Source organism: Colletotrichum godetiae (assembly GCF_030913485.1).
Source record: "Colletotrichum godetiae strain CBS 193.32 chromosome Unknown BDP55scaffold_30, whole genome shotgun sequence".
NCBI lineage: Eukaryota > Fungi > Ascomycota > Sordariomycetes > Glomerellales > Glomerellaceae > Colletotrichum > Colletotrichum godetiae.
In genome coordinates, this window is record NW_026851278.1 from 30,579 (window position 1) to 52,461 (window position 21,883).

Consider the following 21,883-nt stretch of genomic DNA (forward strand, 5'->3'; position numbering starts at 1 on the left):
GGAGTCCTCTCGGAGTCCAGTGAGGCTTCCGTTGAGAGCCGTAGGCCGTCGTACGGGGTAGATGAGACAAGTTTTGATCCGTCAACAAGCGGCTCATCGTAAATGCCACAATCCGCCAACATCACCCCGCGCAACCGTGAATCCCCTCTCGTGAGTTCGTTCTCGCTTGCTTGTTTGCGGGGAACAGAGACACAATGACGCAGGGAAACGCCTTCTTGGCGTGTCAGTGTACGAACTTGGAACACGAGAGTTTGGGACTGCAGCGGCGCAGATCAGGAAAGGATCCGGCGTACTGACACGTACACGAAGCTAGTTCCATGCAGCCAGGAAGTGGGATGTAAGCACAAATTCACCGCCGGCCTTTGGACCCAAGCTCCCAACTCCTGCGGGCCTGGTAGAGAAGTTTTGGGTGTCTCATGTGCATGAGAACTCGTTGGATCATCTTTTGGGCCAATTGGAGTTTTGGTATTGCAAGTTCGTACGTCTCAAAATGTGATTTGTATCCCTTGAGCTGATGCTTTTCAGCTGCGTTGAGGGATTATGCATGAGCTGTTTAGTCATTCGTTCATCCAAGCAAACTCTGCATGAATTAAACTCCTCGATCGACAATTAGCCACAACCCAAACTATGGATGTCTCCGGGAGAGTTCGCAATTACACCGCTACAGTGACCTTTTACAGGGAGTCTTTCTCCCGCCCATATTGAAACTAAGGCTTTCCTGAAGTTTAAAACTATTAATCTGACTGCGAAGCTGAGAAGATCTGCCTCATCGCCACCAGAGGTCAGTGTATCTTCCGAGAGCGAGCTCACCAGGCTCGAAGAGACCATGCACGGAATCCCAACCGGATTTGAGCTGGGCAACGGGCAGCCATTTCGCTCTCAGCCGTTCCACTTCGGCCGACTCGGCATCGTCTTCCGGTAATATCCCGCATTTGGACAAGGCCTGCTCCGGAGGCACCGTCCGTCTCCCATTTTTGAAGACGTATCGAGCAATTGACGATGCGAACACCGCCTTCTGCGGATCTTTTTCCTCTATTCCTCGTCTCTTGCTCTTCCGTGATCCCGTGCCGGGCTGCATTGCGTACTCTTCCGGCACAAATACATCCGCCTTGACAAAGTGCGTCACGAGATAAATCCACTTCTCATCCCACGACAGCACCCGCGTCCATAGCTCGTACTTTTCGTAGGGCGCAATCTCCTTGCGCCAGACGCACTGCGCGCCGCCGAGGATCATGATGAAGTGTTTGGGTCCCGGGAACGGGTTGAAGGGTTCCCGGAAGAGCACCAGGCTGATGTTGCCGCGGGACATATCGAGGTCCGTGAAGTAAGTTGAGTTGGACTTGTGCATATTGTAATCACACTCTAGGAGCGGCGAACGCGTCGCGGATATGGCTGGGAGGAAGAGGCATCGTGGGCTTAGGTGCTTCGGCGGCGCAGAGTCTGTTAGACGTCTAATAAAGGCGCGTAGGAATCGGATCTGCGAGATGAGAGTTAGTTGGAGGAAATTTGGTGAAAGTCCAGATAGTGCTAGCTTTCATTTGCACTTACAGTCCAGACGAAGTGCCAATTCTTGATATTGGCGAGGGCAAGTCCTACCAGGACCGACCTAAAGCTTAGGAGCGAGAACGCTATCTGTCCGTAAGAGATCAGATGATTCCAAAGAGCCGCCATAGTTTACGATTGCCCACGACTAAAATTTCAGGCACTCCTAGAGACTCTTCTTTTAGTTGATTGCGTTATTTTAGTGGCTTTGAGGTGTTGTTGATTTTGATCTGTAGAAAGTCTGTCCGTCGGCGCTTCCAGAGCTATTCTAGACTCCGTTAAATAATCTCGCTGTGAAGCTCCATCTTGAGCATCTCCATCGCTTCGCTGTTCTCAAAGGCGTCCGAGTGACCCACGTTTGTTGAGTACACCATGAGCCAGTTGTTGGGAGCACCGTCCGGCATCCATTCATCTTGACAATCCGAACGGTGCAATCTTTGGTGTGGCCAACGCTTCCCATTAAAGTGACATGGCAGCAACGGTGGCAGCAACGGAATTCCACTCAAGACAGACGTCGGATCCGCATTGCAAATCGAAGATTCTTGGCGTCTGCAACAAAGTGATTTTGACGGAAGGATGTCCCGTTTGAGGTGAGAGAGAACAGCGACCCTCGGCTGGATGTGGGCCTTTGGACGCCGGAGTGGCTGGCGTCCGACGGAGTAGCCCGTCTCTTGACTTCAACATGGCGCAGCCAAATGATTGGTATGGTGGTGAACGAGAGAGCATCCCTCGACAGAACAGCAGATTACAGCCCTTGACTTGCTTCGAGCGAGGACAATTTCAGGAGAGTCACAAGCTTGCGGACTACCCCAGCTCTGGAGCAACAGGCGGCATCTTGCTTGAGAAATAATAACAGCCTCATTACCTCAAGTACCGAGGCCTAAAAGTACCATAGAATATCATCAGATAGATCTAATAACCTGAATGTAAACAGTATTTAGATCAATGGCAACGTTGCTGTCTTGGACACAAACCTTTGGGCCGGATTGCTCGGATCCTGGATACAAAGTCACGAATACATTATCAGGTACGACACCAAGCCTACGTGTAGCAGCTTTGAATTATTCTATTTCCAATTCATCCGAAGATCATCAAATCATGTCTCATACACTCCTTCCTCAGATCCCTGAGTTGTACTCGTTACTGAACTACAAAGACATCATCATCAGCCATGTACCCTGCGATGCTCCAGCCGTCACCAAGGTCATCGTCGTGACTCTCAACCGTCCACAAAGACACAATGCGGTCAACGGAAATATTCTCGAAGCGTTGATCTCTGTATTCAATGTCATCGACAATGACGACCGCGTCAGGGCTGTCGTGTTGACCGGCGCTGGCAAGTCTTTTTGTGCAGGAATGGACCTTTCAGAGGGCCCAGAGGGCTTGATGAAGATCAAACAAAATCCGGATGCGATGAACCAGTGGAAAGACACGTGAGTTCCCAACAACCCTCGAGTCAAGATACCAACTAACAAGTACACTGCAGGGGTGGGCGTGCAGCTCTGGCGATTTCGAGGTGCTCAAAGCCAACCATCGTCGCCGTCAATGGAGGCGCGGCAGGTTTCGGAGCTACCTCCATTTTGTCTGCCGTAATCCGAGTCGCTTGGAAAGATGCCAAGATCAATCTACCGTTTGCACGACGCGGATTAACGATGGAGTCCGTCAGTGCCTTTTACCTCCCAAAGCTTGTCGGCCTTTCAAATGCGAACCACATTGTCACAACGGGAAACACATATACGGCTTCCGATCCTATCGTCAGTGGGCTATTTTCCAAGTTGCTACCTACTCCCGAGGAAACTGTGAGGTGTGCCATCGAGCTTGCTACCGGCATTGCTGAGAATACCTCCATCACAAGTACTAAGTTGATGAGGGACATGATGTTGTACTGTCCTGATACACCGGAGGGGACCCATGACTTGGACTTCGAGGTGTTCATCACTTCCTTTGGATCCAAGGACAACATAGAAGGGTTGACAAGTTTTATGGAGAAGAGAAAGGCAGAGTTTTCTGGGGGGTTTAATAGGAGTGCTTCGCCATTCCATCCTTCGTGGGAATCAATGACGTTGAAAGCAAAGATTTGAAGGCGTCGTACGATAAAGTGGCTATAGTTATCTACGTTCACGGATTGGGATTGGAGAGATTGCAGCTTCTAGGTAGTTTGGCAAATAATAGGACTCATTTGGGTTTTGTGCAAATATTCTAGTTTGGCAATTTGTCCGCCATGGAAGAGTCTTCGAGGGCATTAATACTCCAGGTCTCTATGTCCGTAGAGGCGACTCGTTTCAGATACTACCGAGTCCATTGTAGTTATTATGGATGATAAGCAAAGTACCATGCGATGAGTCCTTGGTCATTGGATTCTATTCCTGGGGTCAAGTTCGATATCAGATGTTCAACTATCATACATTGCTCTACCGTCGCTCCATTCTCTAATTACTCATATAGGCAGGCAACCGAAAATACCGACTGTCGAGGACTGATAGCACACGGCATATGCTATCTCTCAATTCCATCTTGATACCTTGGGCAATTAAAGATTGTTGAGCCGACGTCTTGCATGTGCTTCCGCCAAAACGGGCCCAAGTGCCGAGGTACCTCGGCTCGGCAAGATGTGGGGTACATTTAGTCGTAGCTCGCCGCTCGGGGCGGACGCGTTGCCCGGGCACTCGGATTTCCTACGGACACGGTGCGCCTCAACTATTTCGTGGCACAGCCCGGAGCTTATCGGTCCTTCGATCTAAGGGGTTGTCGAATCTGGCCGAAAGCCGGTCGCTCATTTCCAACGCCTTGGGTGACGTTGGCCGGCGGGATGAGAGGCAAAAAAAGGGCATACGAAGCTGTTTCTAAGTTTCGGTGTGTTCGAAGAGCTCTTGGCCCGAGAGGCTGAGTTGGTGCTACCTGTGTCATTTGTCGTGGATATGATGCAATTCCGACTCATGCTTCCCGTTGGAATGATAAGAATCTCGCTTATACTACTGGAGAGACTGAGCAGCATTATGGCAGACTGAAATCGTCGAGCGTCCATAACCTGTCCATAGTCTGGATATCCAGCCAAGAATCGGTGCTACAAAGGTATCAGATCGTGTCGAGCTCTCACACAAATACAGATAAGACTCACTGGGTTCCCGATATTGAGGCATTATCAGCGTATGCATTCGGCAGTGGACTCCACATATCCGATATGATGCCTGCGGTGCCTAGGCCATACCCATCTGGCCAACTCGCGAACGCGCTCGTATCCGGTGTCAAGGCGGCAGCAGCCGGAGAAGGTTGATGCTGCTCGTGAGGCGGCGCGTTGTCGACCTTGTTGATGGCCGTTTCAAAGAGCTTGTATGACGCGTCCGCCGAGATGTAGGACTTGCGCATCTCGTCCATGGCGACCATGCAGAGGGCGAGGTTGTGTCTGCCCATCTGGCGTGCCATTTGTTTTGATGAGGTTGATTCGAAGAGGTGGATTTGCATTGGCGGGACTAGGGCGATGACTCTGGAAAGATGGTTAGTAAACCTGAGACTCGGATTTGGTTGGCATCATTGCAAAGGTCAAGGTGCGTACGTGATTGTGTGGCATAGTCGGATCAGGTCTTCTGCCATCATCGAGTTCATCGCTGCGCTTGCGTTGGACGCGGCGGTCCTCGTCTTTTGGCATGCAAAGGCTCTCCAGCTTCCTTGGTCTGCTGCCGGGATCTCTCTTGGGGTATCAAGTATGAAAGGCCGATAAAGCACGATGATTGATGTTCTGACATGTGTTAGATGACTGCCCTCTTTCCATCTCATGGAGTGGAGCGCAAAGCACTTACTCGAAGTAAAGCTTGAACTGGTAGATATGTGACGCGACGACTCGACTGTGACTTCCAGCTTCAGGCACCCTGTACTGAAAACCTCGGATTTGATTTTCGCTCTGCTCAATCTCTATCCTTGACGGCTTGACACCCTTGGCCCGATAATTCGTCGCAAGAACACTACTAAGGGCGACACTCAACCCAATAAAGGCCAGCCAGGTATCAAAGAGAAACTGCATCTCTTCAGGAAGATACTTCCGGCCAAGTTGGCCCTTGACCTCAGGCGCCAGGACATCGGCATCGCTAGCGACCGGCATTGACGTATCAAAGTCATCAAGGGCTATGCGCATCGGTCTGCCGAGTCCCAGGGAAAGCCACACCTCGCGGGAGTAGAAAGACCACCAGAGACGTCTCCAGAATGGCTTGGTCCCTTGTGAGGCCTGTTGATTCGCGGGCATGTGCAGACGGTGAAGACCGATCGTGTGGGAGAGACTGATGGCGATGCCGTTCCAGTGCCATGGTCCGGCCCTGTCGTCTGTGCTGGTGTACCAGTGGCCCATCAAGAAGACTGACTGGATGAGAGTCACCTTATCCTTTTCATAATCTGCGTCGTATAAAGCCTGCGATGTTCTTAGCTCCTGTGTTTGGCAGTGGGCCGTTGGGAGGGGAAACCTACCTTGGCTCGTTGGTACATGGCCCGTTTCAGAGCCCTTCGCGACGGAAAGAAATCTTCCGTCAAGAGGCTGTCGTCAACAAACTGTGGTGAAAGTCAGTTGTGTCTAGCACTGGAATGAAAAACAATCTGGCCACTCACACTCGCGGCCGCGATGAACATGCTCCAGAGCAACAGCAGGCTTTTCCTTCCCTTCTCATACTCGGTGATGAACTCGCTTGCATCTAGGATTGGCGCAAATGGGTGAACATAGTGAAAGTAGCACCGTATCATGGCCTCGCGGACATGAGGTGGGGGAAGCGTGAAAGCGCCTTTCGTCCTGAGATAATTGACATCCTCCGGTGAAAGGGCCTTGATTGACGGCATCGGGACTAGGAAGTGATTATCTTTCGATGACCTGTTGGGTTCACAGATATCGATCAAGAACGCAGGACCACGTTGGTCTCCTAGACAGACCTGAGTGTAAGTGAAGAGCTATCTTGAAGCCATGCTTCTTCATGCATCATGGGACCAGGATAGAAGTTTTACCTGGATAGAATGGGACACATCCATCCTCGCGATTCTTGCCACCTTCCAACGTCTCAGCATACGCGGAGCTATCCTCAGTCGCGTCGGATGGATCCGGAGGCCGATGAGTTTTGGTAGGAAGCAGAGCCCGCACGGCATCGTAGGGCCGAGTGGTTGGCGCGTATGGCCCACCACCAACCGATCGTGTCTCGGCTGCGCGTGGGGACGTCGACGACCTCGGGCCGCCGTTGACCTGGGGGGTGCGCCGGTGATCTTCGGGCGGCGCGGACGTGACGCGGTCGTCCCGCGACTCAACAGCCTCTTCATTCTCTAGCATGCCCGAAGACAGCCCTGGAGTCTGGGGTTCCAAGAGCCGTCTTCTGGGTTGTGCTCTTTGTGGGATGATGATCAATGTGTTCTCCCCCCCACCTCCGCCTGGGGATGGGTTCATGGGGAGTTGATCCGAGTTGCTGCCTTTGTCAGGACAACTCACTACAGCTGGATATGGATACTACCGCAGGAACCCAGTAGTGAGGAAACTCACCGACGTCGTTTACGACTCAGGACCTCGCATGTAATCCCGTCCACGGAGCAGTTGGCGCAGGGAGGGCCAGATAACGTGACTGTGCATCTTACCTTGCGCAGATTGCAAGCCTTGCACGCTACGGCAGCACGCTTGAAGGTTCGGACCGCTGCGGCAGAGGGAGGGGAGGAACCCGTAGTGGTGGCCACGACAGCAGAGTCATTATGCTGCAGAGACATGTCGAGTACCTTGCTTGCGGCTTTCGCTGGAGTTCAAGGTGTAGAGTGAGAAACGCTATCGTTATCATCAGGTGAGATGGGTGCTGTGCCCTTCATGCATGCTAATTAATAAAAGTCAGGTTGTCCCCCATTTCCATTGGGACTAGTCACTTATCCAAAGTAAGGTAAGCTTCTGTAGAGGGGACTGGACGGATGCTCTTGTTGATGGGTGGGAGGTCAACAGGAGCTCAACATCTGTAAGTGAACAAACATGCTTGTGCTAGTCAGTCGACCGAGGATGTCGCTTAGGTAATATTGCAGGTGGCATGTGAGAAGAATCGGGGTTGACGGAGCTGTCCACTTTGTATTCACTCACACACAGTGTTGATGCGCTCCCTCCTTGTCCATTACACCACGTAGAATGCGGGGAGAAAGATGCTCCGAGGACAACTTTGAACTGCCGGTTGAGACCTTGGCAAAAGACTCTGACGGGAACGGTTAGGCCGTTGATCCTGGACGCGTTCTCAAACTTTGTGTGCCGCCGCGTTTTCTGGGGATGCCAGGTTGAAGTTGAGTTGCAAGCCACGAAGAAAGACAAAGTCGCGGTTGTGTTCCAGAGGTTCAGTAAATGTTCCAAAACGTCAAATCATTATTTCATTATCTTCTATACCCGTAAGCCATGTCCATAACCGTATCCGTAACCCATGAGTCGTAATATCATGTCCCATCGTGTGCCCTACGCCCAATGCACCGATTTCCTCTGCTTCTTCCTCTTGTTTCCCAACTCCTCCGGCACGCGTAAACGAGCGTCCGATATCATCATACCAAACGTCAAACTTGACGCGCGACTATGCGTACAGACAGTAGCAGTCCCGTCAAGCTCCCACTCCCACCGCGTCTTCTCAACCATATCCCCGGCCTTCCGGAGTTTCTGTCTCCACCCCTCGACAAACAACCACGCCAGACGAAACACGCTCTCGCCAGAGGGTTCCACGGGACCGCCGATTTCTTTCTCCTCCGAATTCCAAGGAACCGGCACCCGCAAGCCGCTCGGGTCTTTCCGATACTTGCGGCGCTTCGGACGATGTCGGTCCATCAACTCGTCATCTTCCTCCAACGCATCGTACTCGGCGTCCCGCTTCACCCTCACGACTCTGAGCCCCGCTCCGCCCGAGCGTGGTCAATTTGCCTCCAGCCCGCCAGCAGAGCTTCGTAGGAGTGCGCTCTGCTCGTCAACCTCGTCTTCGGCTTCATTGAGAAACCCTGCTTTGCGCTCGTATCCCCGCTCCTCGACGTCGTCGCCGCCGCCGCCGGGCTTGCTGCGCCGGACGGGGTGAAAAACACCCGAAACCGGTCGTGATCGGACCGGGCTGGCCGGCTCTTGCTTGGCTTGGTTGTTCTCGAAGATGCCGCGCATCCTGCTGATCAGGCTTCCAGGTGAGTTGTTCGTGGCCGCATTCCGCGGAGGGCTATCTGAACTAGAGCCCACGGAACCCGAGGGCCCACGAGCTGCCTTTGCGGCGTCTTCACCATCTCTGAATGGATCATATTCTTCGCGGTCAGTGAGCGAAGAGTCGTTGCGCGGCCTCGTCAAGTTCAAGTGATGGACGGAAGCCGGCCACGAGTCCCGAATCACCGGCTCGTGCTTGTCAGCGTGCAACGCCGAATGGATCGGCGATGACGCGACAGAGTCGAGTGTGCTCTGGCTTCGCATCGAGTGAGGCACCGAGTCGGCCCGGGCGTGCCAGGGAACGCTGGTCACATCGCGCGGGACCATGAGCTCGGGATCAAAATCCCCTTCGGCTTGCATAGTAGGCGGTGTCTGCGGTCGGTCAGGATTGTGCCTGCTGAACGCAAGTCCACGAGAGGGTGTCCCCTGCGACGACGAGGGCGTCGCCGGTGACTCCTCCTGACGCAATGCTAAGGGGCTGATATCCGGTGCTTGCTCACTTTGCTGTGGTGCCAACTGCGGAGTTGTCTGCTCCTGCTCCTCTTCCGCCTGTACCTCGGAAACCTGTACCTCGGGCTGCCACGAAGTCGCTTGTCCATATTGTGGCTGGAGATGTGTTTGGCCGTAAGGTTGCGCCTCGAACTGATCTTGTCCAAACCGAGATTGACCGTACTGCTGTTGGGCATAAGGGTCTTGTGTGTAAGTCTCGGCTGGTTGCTGTCCGTAATCGTCCTGGCCATGTATCTGAGCCTGCTCTCCTCTGTATGAGCCCTCAACGTGAGTGTCGGGCTCGTAAGTGGTCCGCAGAGGAGACGAGTAGCCGGCAGTTGCCTCTTGATGAAGCGATTTCTGCATCTCCTCCCTCAAGAGAGATCCCGAGCGGCTGTGTCTCGTCGCGCCGAACATGGTGGGTGAACGGAGCTCATCCCGCCATGTTGAAGCTCCGAAGCGGGAAGAGGCATACTGCGTCGGGTGATCATCCGGTTGCATGACCGCGGTCTTGGGGCCGTCATCTTCATCGCTGTCGAACGAGTCAATGACTTGCGTCAGCACGGGTTCGTTTGATGATTGCTGCTGCTGCTGCTGCTGCTGCTGCTGTTGTTGTTGTTGTTGTTGTTGTTGGGCACTGCCAATCTGGGTGAGGAAGGCCGGGGCTTCCGAGTGGTCATACTCGCTGTCATCATCCGAGTCGTCGTCTTGGGCAAGCTCGTCGGCGAGCGAAGTCTCGTGCGTTTGACCGTAGGGAGAGTTAGGGCCTCCTCGGTTGTATGTCTGATCATAGATATCCTTGTTGCCGATTGAATCTGGGTGACGGGGCGAGCCCATGGCCCCTTGCGTATACTGCGAAGACGCGCTGAACCCTGCCGAAGCTAAAGGGGTGGCGTACTCTTGTGAATCAGAATCCGTAAAGTCTCCTGGTCCAGCTGGCTGAAGATATGTGGATGCCGTGGAAATCTGGTCATTGCTCGCGTTCGGCCACTGCTGCTCGTAGCTGTCGACGCGCAGTTGTGGTGTAGGCATGGCGGTGGTGAACCTCTCGTCAACCGGACTGATCTCGTCACCGCCGCGCTTACCAATGTTCTCCCATGAATCATCGCTTTCTTCCCCGCCTTCTTCTCTTTGATGACTTTGTAGGTCCTGACTGCTTGTTGCCGGTACCGACTCCCTGAATGCTGACTCCGTCGGGTTGCTCTGCGCCAGTGGGCTGGCCAACCTCATTGGACTTGTCGATGCCAAGGGACTGGGTGCCCTCGTCGGGTTGATCGCCAACGGGCTCGTCGATTGCAGTGGGCTGGCGGCTCTCATCGGATTCGCGCCCAGCGGGCTTGCTGATCTTTTCGGGTCGACTCCCATCTGGTTGGTCCCCATCAGGTTGCTTGCTCCCATCATGCTCGTTGTCTGGCCATATCGATTAGCTTCCCATGCCTCCTCATTCCCCTCGCTGTCGGAGTCTTCAAGTTCTTGACGGTAACGATCCAGTGCGCTAGGGGCGCGCGGAGGCGGAGGCGGCGGCGGGGTCGCCCTGGACTGCGACGTCGATAGATTTTGTATCTGGCTGGGCCGAACGGCCCAGGCGTCCTCCTCCTGTTCGTCACTGGAATCCTCAATCTCCTGGCGGTATTGACCCTGCGAGCTTGATACCCGCGGAGGCGGGGGCGGGGGCGGTGTGGCCCTGAATTGAGATGATGATGAAATGGGGAACTGACCAGGTCGAGCAATATCGTGGCTGAAGGGGTGTTCGTCCTCACTTGAGTCCGCTTGCTCTTGATGATAGAAGCCTTGAGAGCTGGGGGCACGCGGCGGTGGTGGTGGTGGCGGAGTCGCCCGATATCCAGACGGTGACAGCGCACTAGGAAGAAGATTGGACTGAGCAGCGGCAGAGGGCAAGACACCTTGATCTTCCTCGTCCGAGTCCTCAACGTTGTAGTGGCTCTGTGACAGGGAACTGAGAGCACGGGGTGGTGGAATCGGAGGTGGACGCGGGGGTGTAGATCCAACCTGCGAGGTCGGGAATGTACTAGGCTGCGCGGGCTCGAAGGCGTCGTCCCAGTCGGCTTGCTCCTCTTCCGATGAGTCCTCCAGTGGCTGCTGAGCATAGTGACCCTGTGAACTTGGCGCGCGTGGCGGAGGAGGAGGTGGAGGAGTTACCCTGTACTGCGATGATGAGAGAGGGTTTGGCTGTGCTGGCGATTGTGCGTGAAAGATGTCGCCGTCATCCTCGGATGAGTCTTCAACATCTTGTGCATAGTGGCCCTGGGAACTAGAAACACGCGGAGGGGGAGGGGGAGGGGGGCTCGATCTGTACGGTGAAGACGTCAACAAACTATTGATCTGGCTGGGCTGAGGAGCACGAGCGTCCCAGTCCTCCTCTTCTTCAGAAGAGTCGTCATCGAATCCTTGACGGGACCGTTCTGCAATGCTTGGCAGGGGAGGAGGAGCTCGCTGTTGCGAAGCCGGCAGCTGCTGAGAGGTGGTGAGACTCTCTGGCTCCTCAGAGTCGGAATCCATATCCTCCAGTTCACTATTGTATCGCTCTTGGATGCTATCCAGAGTGACTGGAGCAAGGTGCCTCGCTGACAATGCGCTGTTGTCTTGAACAAACTGCTGAGAAGGATCCATCACACCTTCACCCGCAAACTCGTGCCCTCCAACGGCAGAAGGATAACCTTGGTCGAACATGGACTCATCGACATCGCCACGAACAGTGCTACTCCTTGCCCCAAATGGGTTGTAGGAGGCATCTGGTTGAGCTTGTCCCAAAGTACTTGCGGTGGGCAGGAAGCTCTGGTCAGATGCAGTGCTTCTGGCGAAGGGGTTGTTGTATATCGACTCAGGGACCTGAGGCGTAGGCTGGCGGCGTTCGATGGACTGAGCGGCAGACGCGAAGCCATCATTCGCAGCCTCGGGCGACTGATTGACAGGGAACAGGTTCTTGTACGTGGACTCTGCCGCCATCATGGCCTCTTCATCTTCGGAATCGCTCTCTTCCGCTAGTGGGTAGCTCTCCTGCGGTGTTGTGCTCCGAGCGAACGGGTTGCTTGGTGCACGTTGTCGTCCAGGAGTACTAAGGGCCGGTGAAAAGCTTCGGTCGACAGGAGTCGTGCTCCTAGCGAATGGGTTGTTGGAGCTCACGCTATCACGACGGAATCCTTGAGCACTCGGAGACCGAGTAAACGTCTCTTCAGGAGAAGAAGGCTGGTGGTTGCTTAGAGCGCTGGCGGAACGGAGGAAGTCTGCAGCACTAGGCGTGTTGCGCGCAAACGGATTGGTCGAGTCCTCTTGTGGCTCTCTGCTTGGGTTTCTCGCGAACGGGTTGATCGTCTCCCGGGGTGGTTCTTCCTCGATCACCGTCTGCAATGCGAAAGGATTGTACGGCATGTCCTGTGAATGGAACGTCGGTTGCGCGTGGGCCGTAGAGCCGGCTCTGGCCCTGGTGAACGGGTTGTAAGAGGTCTCTGCAGGCTCATCGGCGTCGCTGTCCTCATCCCTAACACTGAGAACTGGAGAGGAGTCATCGTCGTCTTCCTCTTTATTGAAGTGAACCTGTCTGGTGCCAAAGTGACCATCAACAAAGGTATGACTGGGCGTGAAGCTCTCTTGTTGTTGATTTTGCACGTAGCTATCGTCCGTAGCCATGCCCGTGGGCTCGGTCACGTAAGAACTGTCGATAGCTGCGTCTGGCGCTTCAGAAACATTCCGGCTGAGAGACTCAGGATGGAAGTCATCCTCGGCCTTGGCAGCTGGACCAGAGGTGTCGCCAGCGGCAGATGCAGCAGGCTCGGTGTGCTCCGTGATCACGGAAAGGTCGGGCCCACGAGATTGATCAACCTCATCGGAAGCAGCGTCATCATGGGGCGCCTCGACAACTTCGAATTCACCATGGTCGGAGTCGTGCTGAGGGGCATCATTTTCCACGTCAACTTCGTGACCAGGAGAAGCCTTCATTGCCGCGTCCTCGTCGTCGTGAACATGATGGTGTTCGGAATGACTGACATCATGAACCTCGGCTGGCGGTGATTCAGGCTCATCGAGAGAGACGCTACGCTCGTGAACGTCGACTTTGTCTCCATCTCCGTGGGCGAGTGTCTCTGGTGCCACAACTGCCTGGCTGTCGGCGACTTGCGTGTCCTCCATATCCTTGTTCCCCTCGTCGTGTCCAAGATCACCGGAGATGGCGGGAGTCTCTTCTACTGTCTCTTGCTGATCCGGTACGTCTGCTGTGGGTGTTTCCTCGCCCGCGTCTACATTTGCTTTGTCTTCGACAGGTTCGAGGCTATACGCACGAGGAGCTTCCTCCTCCGCCGATGAAAGAGTAGCGTCGGCGTGCTCTTCCTCCTCCTTGTCAGCATCAACAGTAGAGGGCTGAGGTTCTTCGGTATCGGCATGGGCATCGCCAACAACAGAGTCATCTGCCTCGATAGCGACTGACTCATCTGCAGGAGCTGCAGAAACTTCAAGAGCTTCTGCGTCTGCGCCATGCTCAGCTGGAGCCGAGGCAACTTCGACCTTTTCATCTTGGACATGACCCCCAGGCTCAGCAGTCTGCGCCTCAACTTCATCAGCAGCAATAGCCTCCGTCAAGTCAGAATCGGTAGGGGCGTCGGCGGTGGCGTCAGAAGGCCCAGCAGTGGAATCGTCCTCAGCTGTGTTAACGATAACACCAGCGAGTTGTTCTTCTGGCGGATGTGGAGCGTCCCGGTGTTCGGAATCTCCATCGTCAAGATCTTTGCTGGCAGTGGTTGGCTCGGGCTCTTCCTCCTCTTGGGTTGTCGGGGGTGCTTCACTGACTTCGGCTTCTGTCTCTTCAGGGTCAGACTTAGCTTGGACAGCCTCCTCCGTGGGGGATGCTGCAGGCTCATCAATCTCCTTGGTTGCCATTGTATCGGCGTCCGGGGTTGGAACAGCTTCATTGGTTTGCTCCTCGCTGGCAACCTGGGCTTCGACCTCTCCGATAGCTGGTGCTTCGGTGCTTGGCTCTTCCGCGGGTGCATCCTCTTCGACTGTGACAGTCTCCTTGGTAGGTTCGCCTTCCGAGGCAGTGTGGGCGATCTCTGCATCTTCCTCAACCGCAGCTTCATCAGCATCAGCTGCAGCATCTTGGATTGCAGGCTCTTCGGACTCAGTTGCTGGTTGTTCATCAGCTGTAGTTGCTTCGGGCACGGCTTGATCTGAATCCGCTTCCTCAGTGGAAGTCACATCCTTCGCGACCTCGGCATCATCCGAGGCAGCTGCCTCAGCGACGTTCTCCTCAGCAACCTGCTCATCAACAGCCGGCTCGACAGTGGCTGCATCGGCCGTCACCTCGTCGGCAGCTTGCTCTGAGGCAGGCGCATCAGTATCTGGCTCGGGCTTGTCTTCCGCTGGGTCCTCTGATTTGATAGGAACTGCTTCAGAAGAAGCCTCATTGGCAGGTGTCTCCTCGGTAGGTTGTGCCTGCTCAGACTCAATCTCCTCTGAGGTAGGAATCTCATCGAGGCTAGGAACATCATCCGCTGGCGGCGCCTCTCCTTCCAGAGCTGACTTCTCAATGGTAGAAGTCTCATCCTCAGCAGGAGTGGCATCCGGTGCTTCAACGTCTGCAGCAGCTACCTCATCTTGAGCATGAGCTTCCTCTTCTTCTTCTTCTTCTTCTTCTGCTGCTGCTGCTGCTGATTCGAGAGGCGTTTCCATATCCTTGGCGTCCTCGGTAGCAGCGGTATCCTCATGGGGTTCTTCGCTTGACTCCACCGGCTCGGCCGCAGCGTCTTCTGCCGATGTAGACGCAGCTTCGACAGGCTGAGCATCCTCTGATGAGACAGCCTCATCGGCAGCTGGATCTTCACCAGAAGCCGCCTTCTCACCTTGAGCCGGGGCATCCTCCTCCTGAGATGCTGACTCTTCTTGGATTGGCTCTGCGTCAACAGCCTTGGTTTCGACCTCCGGAAGATCCCTGTCCTTTGCTGAATGAGGAGACACATCCTCATCCGCCGGGTCCGCCACCGGTGCATCCTCCTCTTCGACAGGGTCGCTGTTGTCTGCAACTGAAGCCTCCCCCGCGGCGGGCTCATCCTCGATAGCCTTCATCGAGATCTCAGGCAGCGATCTCTCTCCAGAAATTTCTTCGGCACTAGTATCTTCAGCCTCCTCGTCTGCTGTCTTCAGGGTATCATCTTCCGCAACTTCTGGGGCCGCTTCAGGTGCGACTTCGTCATCTGTGGCGTCCTTTGCAATAACTTCTTCGGGCTCGGCCGCATCTTCACCTGCTTCAGGTGCTGGCCCATGAGAGACAGCCTCGGCCGGTTTCTTCACCTCCTCAGGGCTCTCGGTCGCTTCCTCACTGAGTTGAACGGTCTCGGCGGGTGCATCGTCTTGGCTGGGAACGTCGGTCTCAGGTGCCACAGGTTCTTCAGCAGGAGTACTCTCTTCGGACGTCTTGGCCTCCTCCGCTGGGGCAGAATCCTCGTGGTCGGCTGCCGGAGCAGCTCCTTCAGCAATTGCCTCTTCAGAGGGTGCATCTTCAGCAGGTGCATCTTCGGCGACAGTAACCACCTTGGGGGCTTCCTCGGCTGAAGCCTCTGCAGCTGGTTGATCCTCTTCGATAGTTGCTTCCTCGACAGTCGAGGCTTCCTCAGCCGCAGCTGTTTGCTCTTCTGCTGGAGCCTCCTCGGGAGCGGCCGCATCATCACGAGGTAGATCATCAGCAAGAGGCTCCTCGGCTGCTAGCTCCTTGGTGCTCGCAGCCTCTTCCGCCGGAGGATCTTCTGCCGGAGGATCTTCTGCAAAAGCTTCCTCTGCCGGTGCCTCTTCCGCCGGAGCTTCTTCTACCGGGGCTTCCTCTGCCACAGTTTCCTCCTCCACGTCCGCCTCTGCAGAGGCTTCCTTGTCCGTCGCAGATGCGTCTTCAGCGAGAGTCTCGTCCACTGCAGGCTCCTCTATTGCAGGCTCCTTTGCTGCAGCCTCCTCAGCGGCGGGAGCGTCCTCGACAATGGAGACTTCTTCAGTGGCCGAAGTTTCTTCAGCAGCGGGAGCTTCGGTGGAAAATTGCTCTGCAGGCTCTTCTGGTGGCGGGGCATCATCGCCTTGATCTGCCGTTGCGGTCTCCTCAGCTGCCGCAGTCTCTTCTGTTGCCGGCTCCTCGGTAGAATGCTCCTCGGCAGAATGCTCCTCGGCAGCGGGAGCGTCTTCGCCAGGCGCTGTCTCCGGAGTCTCTACAGCCAGGCCCCTGACCTCAACCGCATCATGCTTCTCGTCGTCGGCAGCGGTATCTTGGGCTTCATCTGGAGCCTCAGCAGAAACTTCCTCTTCAATAACCGGGGCACTTTCTTGGCTGTCCTCGGGAACAGCTGCGCTCTCAACGGCCTCCTCCGTGACATCTTCCGTGGGCGCGGGCTCGGGAGCCTCTTCTGGTGCGGCTTCCTCAGCGACAGGCTCCTCCTCGGGAGCCTTCTCGGCCTCAACCTCAGCCGCGGCTTCGGGAACCGGTGCCGCCTCCTCCTCGGCAGGCTGTGCCTCCTCGGTGCTAGTGGTCTCCTCCAAGCTCTTTTCAGCCACAGGTTCTTCGGGTTGTGGCTGGGAGTTATCACCTTCGGGGGTCTTGTCTTCCTCGGCCGGCGCATCGACCTTCTCTTCGGGCGCGGCACCGTTCTCGGCGGGCTTCTCCTCGTCTACGCTTTTGTCCCCTGCAGCCGGTTCGGCGGGGGTTTCGGGCGGAGGTAATGGAGACGGTTCCGCGGATGGAACGGCGCCGGATCGCCGCCCCGTTCTCGCACGTTTCCGCGTCGGGACCGGGGGCACTGCGGCCTTCATTTGCTCCTCGATCATGCGGTTGAGTTCCTAGAACGGATAATGTTAGATGATGCTGCCAGGTTTCGGGACGTCTATCAGCCATGCTTACCGTCCTCTTGGCCTCGAGTTCTGCCAATTTCGCTTCGCCCTCTGAAATCGTCTTGGCCGTCTCTTCCTCAATGCTGTCCATGAGATCGTCCATCTCGTCTTCGACATTACGGGTAGTGGTATCAAAAGTGCCTTGCTTCTCTTCGTCCTCCTTGGCCTTGCGGGCTGCGAGTTCCTCGTCTTCCCGCCGGCGACGGGCTTCACGCTCTTCATCTTCTTTTCGCCTTTGCTCGGCAATGTCTTCCAGTTCCTTCTGGTGCGCGGCCGCGAGCTCTTCTCGCTCTTTTTCGTAGGCCGCTTTCAGCTCTGCGATCGTCATGTCACGTTTCTGCTCGAGCTCGTCGAGCTTGGTGTCGCTCTCGGCTGCAGATGTCGACAGACCCTCAATCGTCGAGTGGATCGACGCGAGGGCCTCGTTCATCTGCGCAACGAGCGTGGCAACGTCCATCTTGGCTGTCATCGAATTGGGGTTCGAGAGAGAGTCGATGCTCTCTATGACAAGATGATGAGTAGGGTGTTGTGATTAATCGGTGTTTTCGTGGGATTTGGGCAGACCCAGAGTTGTTGCGTGGGAAAGCAAGTATCGTGAGGTTTTGTGAATTTGACTTTACTCTGACATTGACTGAACGTTCGAAACATCCTCGGCTCTTGTGGGGTGGCCAGCCAGTTTACGATATATATCACCCACCCCTTCGACTCAACCACCAAAGAACAACAAGCAGACATTACGGCTCCAGCCAAGCGACAAGGCAGGAAAACCCGGCTCTGTGTGATGTTCCTACCAGCGATCATGCAAGTGCCTTCGTCCAGGGCCAGGCCTTGTCCCCCCCCAGTCGGCCGAACCCCCGATATTGAGAGGAAATGCTCTGTGCTTCCGCGTGCTTCCGCTCCATGATTGGTGAGACATCACGGCGGACTCCCATCCGATGTCCCTGAGCGCGCCGAGGTGGACCCCGTCCGCCTCACAACGCATGACGGCGATATACTATGGTACAGATGGTGATGTTAACTGATGCTGCGAGGGTGCCATGGCCGAGTCAAGGCTTCTCAACGGGGCCGCGCCCAGCAACCGGTCATCGCGAAATCGCACCGCCATCGAGGGCGGAGTGAGAACAAACTAGACGACTCATCCTGTGGGCAACTTTCGCCCTGTCGCCGGGCAACCTGGTGACAGCTGTCAAATATCGACAGCATCCTCCTTGCCTCGGGCGAGAGTTTTCGGGGGGCTTCATCCAAGGGTCTCCGTGTTCCTGCGTCTGATGTTGTGCCACGACAACTTCGCGATTGAGAGAAGGGAGAAATAGGACCCATCTTGGGCTTTGGTGCTTTGGTGCTTTGGTCGTCGACAATGGTCGACGTGGTGTGCGTTGGCGATGGAGTCGATGTTGGTGGACAGGCGTTCCCTGTTGGAAACGAGCATCATTCATGCGCCCGGCGGCGAAGGGGCATTGAGAGTTCTGAGCGTCGCTCCAAGATTACCACTGGCGTGGAGCCCGGCGTCTAGCAAACGCTGCAAACCGCTTGGCCGCATGAATTCGCTGGAAATGGCCGGTATTGTGATGCATTGGGGCAGTTTCAGGACTCGCACCGGGTTCGGAAGGGGAGGACAAGTTGTCAAATTGAAGGATGAAGTCGGATACTACCGGCTACAGGAGTCCATCTGGTTCTTGATCTCCGTGGTTGAAGCGTGAAATTCAACGAGGGATGGAGGGACTCAAGCCACATTGTGGCTTCAACAGCAAAGCAGCAAAGCAACAGAATGAACACTAAAGAACCAATTGGCATGACGTCATGCGTCAATGGCTAGCCTGTGTCAAACATGTGAGTCTGTGGATGTTTTTCTCCGTGTTGTTTTTGTTTTCCTTGATTTGATATATAGCGAAACTTTCTCTGCCCAACGTGCCCCCATCGACCCAGACCACGAGGCTAGCTAGCACGCAACCGAGCTCCATCTCTGCGTTGTCCTGTGATTTAGCGATCGAGATGGGAGCTGGCGTGGCATCGGACTGACCATCCTGGAGCGGACTGAAAGCCGACGACTCATGATAGGTGTCTCCCTCTCTCTCGGTGAGCTACCTTGAGAGTAACGCAACAACATTCGACTTCAGCTCTCGTCAAGTTGTGACGAGATTGAGGCCTCCTGAGTGTAAAAGAGGTACACTTATGACAACAATCCCCATTGAGTACGAAAGCCAATTCATCTACACAACAACTTTCCACGGTCCATCACCTGCACACCACCACACTCATTGACCAACCACAGGCGCAGTAGGTCCCTCATATGTGTTATGGTAAGATGCACTTCCAAAGTCCTGCAGGGTAGCTGCCGGTAGACACAAAGTGGAAGATATGGGGATTCATTGGACCTATCGCATTCTAGCGTCTCACAGACGGGCGGATGGGCTGGACCTCAGGAGTTGCATTGGTCAAGTCACATGTCTGTGAAGCTCCTCGTGTCTTGAACAGGAGATCTAATTCGATCACTGCCATATATCTAAGCTAGAAGTCGTCTGCTTCCGCGATCAGGCGAGTTTACTGGTCCTCGTCTGTAGAGGGAGAACAGTAGTAGTTTCATCGGAAAGTCGACGTTTTCAGAGAACTTGCAAGACTCGTGAACAGTTATCTCTTGCATGCATCCGATGATCAAAGTCAACATGACATTGTCAACATGACATTCAAAGTTGAGTTATGTCGATGCTACTACTTGTCTCCATGAAGAGATCAAGCCCTCCATACCTCACATCATGTTCTGCGTAGCACATGACTCCAAGTGCTCAAGCTGTTTCTTCACATGATTCGGACTATTCGTCTTCAAACACAGTGCTGCTGCATCGACATCCGATCATCGGCATCTCACTGCATCCATGGCATTGACTTCTGATCACGACAATCATCAATGACCGAGGCCCCTAAGAGCGAGCAAGAGAGGGAGGGAGAGGAACTAGAACAACATGTGATTCGACATGGACTGATCAAGGCAAGCGATATTCTTTTGCCTCGTATGGTCTCGTATGCAGCTTCTGTGAGAATCACGCATTCCTAGACGAGGGCACGAGGTTCTGGCTGTGATGCATCAGTCCGTTGGTAATGGGAGATTTACGAGTGCTCTGGAGTTGAACTCGGCTAGGATTGAAGACACCTTACTTCAAAAGGTTACAAGACCATTCTCACCTGGACAGGCATACACTAGGCAAATGGCTTTATGGATGTGTCCTGAAGCATACTGTCAATGGACCCAGCGAGAAAAGAGAAAGCAATCACTTCGAGACCTAACAAGTAGATTTGAAGATACCCGCTTAGTCTGCTTCAGCTATCTGCTAAATGGAAGTAACCAGGAGCACTATAATATCACGACGATGCAGAGTTGATGATCTTAGGTAAGGTTTGAAGTTGGCCAACACGAATGTGTCCATGGTCAAATGAGCACAATCTTGTTGTCTTCTTATCACCCATATAGAGAAGCGCAGTTTCACACAATGCGAGTTATTCTCAAATCTCACGAAGCATTGAGTATTCAGAATACCTAGTGTTGGGTAAGGAGCAGTTCCATTCGCCGCAGATTTGGGACTGGAACCTCGCAAGCGGCACGAGCCGCAGTCCTAGTATGCAAATCATGCTCTTAAGAAGTTATGAATCAGGAGAACGATGTAGCTCCTTCTCCAGCTTGGCATCCCACCTCCCAAGTAAAGATGTTTCGCCATGAGCTGTTCTCCCATCCAACCCTGCGTGGGCTCGACCAATAGTCGTGGCAACAGATCATGTGGACTGAGATAAAGGGGGAAAAGAACTTTCCGCTGTAAGTAGTTCCAAATTTGCCACCTCTCCCGATAGAAAGGGAGGGACACGAATGCCCTTTGATGACAATTTGGTGAAAGATAAGATTTCAAGACTGTAAGAGAGCTAGTGATAAGTGGCGACTTCTACAATGCTCAATATGAGGAGTTCAGCAGAGAGAAAATCTGGCACGAGGTAACCACGGAAGGCGATTGAAGTTTGAATGATAGGTTGGAGGTGTCAGATGTATGCACAAGGTCACTGGATAGATCGCATCGTCTGTGAGAAGGAATAAACATCAATGTGATCAGTGTTGACAACCGTCTGCGGTCCTCGGTCTCCGTAGTGAGTGTAGAGACTACCTAGGGAATAGTATGCAGACACGACAGCAACGGTCTAGCTATCTGATGGCGAGAATGCGCAAGCACAACCTATCCGAGATTGATATACACGAGGGCTTAGACTGAAGTCAGAATCTGAAGTTGTGGGAGTGCATTTCCTGCGATCAAATGTCTTGCTCGAGATAGCTAAGCGCCTGTTCTCTTACAAGGCTCAAGGCTGGAGCAGCTGCAACATGTCTTGGGGTATAGGATGTTCGCCGTCACTTTCATGCTACCATATTCAAGCATGGAAGTGAGAAAAGATTGGAGATATCATAGAGACATGGCGAAATGAGACTCGTGGCGATATCGGGAAAGCCGCCATGAACCCAATGTCCATGAGACTTGACAAGGCTCGGTGGCTGAAGCTACATGTATCAACACTTACAATTCTCCACCACTCTATTCCACCTATTCATCAACAGAGGCCTTGATATACACACACCATCAACGCCGTGGAGGTATCACATGACCCTCGAGTGACTTTCCCTGAAGACGCCAGCAAGGCTATCGCCCAGCGTCACCACGGAACCCCGACATACAACTGAAAAATTTGCGTGGTCCCTCGGGCACAAGATCTTGTCAATCTGTCGGTTCCTCCTAGCTGATCTATCTGTTGAACTCGGTGATTGGAAAAGAGCAAAACTTGTCAGTTGACATCTTC

General features: G+C 54.3%; 4 protein-coding genes across 4 annotated transcripts; 1 reads left to right on the forward strand and 3 right to left on the reverse strand.

The window, feature by feature from the left end:
* Positions 1-513: 513 nt before the first annotated feature.
* Positions 514-2,166, reverse strand: BDP55DRAFT_669476 (uncharacterized protein). Its single transcript, XM_060575297.1, has 2 exons — positions 1,549-2,166; positions 514-1,477 (listed from the first exon to the last, which is right to left on the reverse strand). The coding sequence occupies exons 1-2, from the start codon at positions 1,669-1,671 to the stop codon at positions 767-769; spliced, it is 834 nt and encodes a 277-aa protein (XP_060427518.1). The 5' UTR covers positions 1,672-2,166; the 3' UTR covers positions 514-766.
* Positions 2,167-2,532: 366 nt separating this feature from the next.
* BDP55DRAFT_669478 (ClpP/crotonase-like domain-containing protein) lies at positions 2,533-3,698 on the forward strand. The gene is made up of 2 exons (XM_060575298.1): positions 2,533-2,975; positions 3,029-3,698. Exons 1-2 carry the CDS (start codon positions 2,641-2,643, stop codon positions 3,621-3,623), a joined length of 930 nt encoding a protein of 309 aa, XP_060427519.1. The 5' UTR covers positions 2,533-2,640; the 3' UTR covers positions 3,624-3,698.
* Positions 3,699-4,656: 958 nt separating this feature from the next.
* On the reverse strand, positions 4,657-6,660 carry BDP55DRAFT_695250 (fungal-specific transcription factor domain-containing protein; the record flags this gene model as incomplete). The annotated part of the gene is made up of 6 exons (XM_060577446.1): positions 4,657-5,026; positions 5,096-5,278; positions 5,340-5,941; positions 5,998-6,078; positions 6,136-6,313; positions 6,656-6,660. The coding sequence occupies 6 exons, from the start codon at positions 6,658-6,660 to the stop codon at positions 4,657-4,659; spliced, it is 1,419 nt and encodes a 472-aa protein (XP_060427520.1).
* A 1,762-nt stretch (positions 6,661-8,422) lies between these two features.
* On the reverse strand, positions 8,423-17,513 carry BDP55DRAFT_748441 (uncharacterized protein; the record flags this gene model as incomplete). Its single annotated transcript, XM_060580589.1, has 2 exons — positions 8,423-17,005; positions 17,067-17,513. 2 exons carry the CDS (start codon positions 17,511-17,513, stop codon positions 8,423-8,425), a joined length of 9,030 nt encoding a protein of 3,009 aa, XP_060427521.1.
* Between the last annotated feature and the right edge of the window lie 4,370 nt (positions 17,514-21,883).

Excerpts from the sequence above, each read along its gene's own strand:
- BDP55DRAFT_669476 (XM_060575297.1), bottom strand. The coding sequence starts at position 1,671 with ATGGCGGCTCTTTGGAATCATCTGATCTCTTACGGACAGATAGCGTTC. Across the intron at positions 1,478-1,548 it reads ATTGGCACTTCGTCTGGACT|ATCCGATTCCTACGCGCCTT; the intron begins GTAAGTGCAAAT and ends CTCATCTCGCAG.
- BDP55DRAFT_669478 (XM_060575298.1), top strand. The coding sequence starts at position 2,641 with ATGTCTCATACACTCCTTCCTCAGATCCCTGAGTTGTACTCGTTACTG. Across the intron at positions 2,976-3,028 it reads ATGAACCAGTGGAAAGACAC|GGGTGGGCGTGCAGCTCTGG; the intron begins GTGAGTTCCCAA and ends AGTACACTGCAG.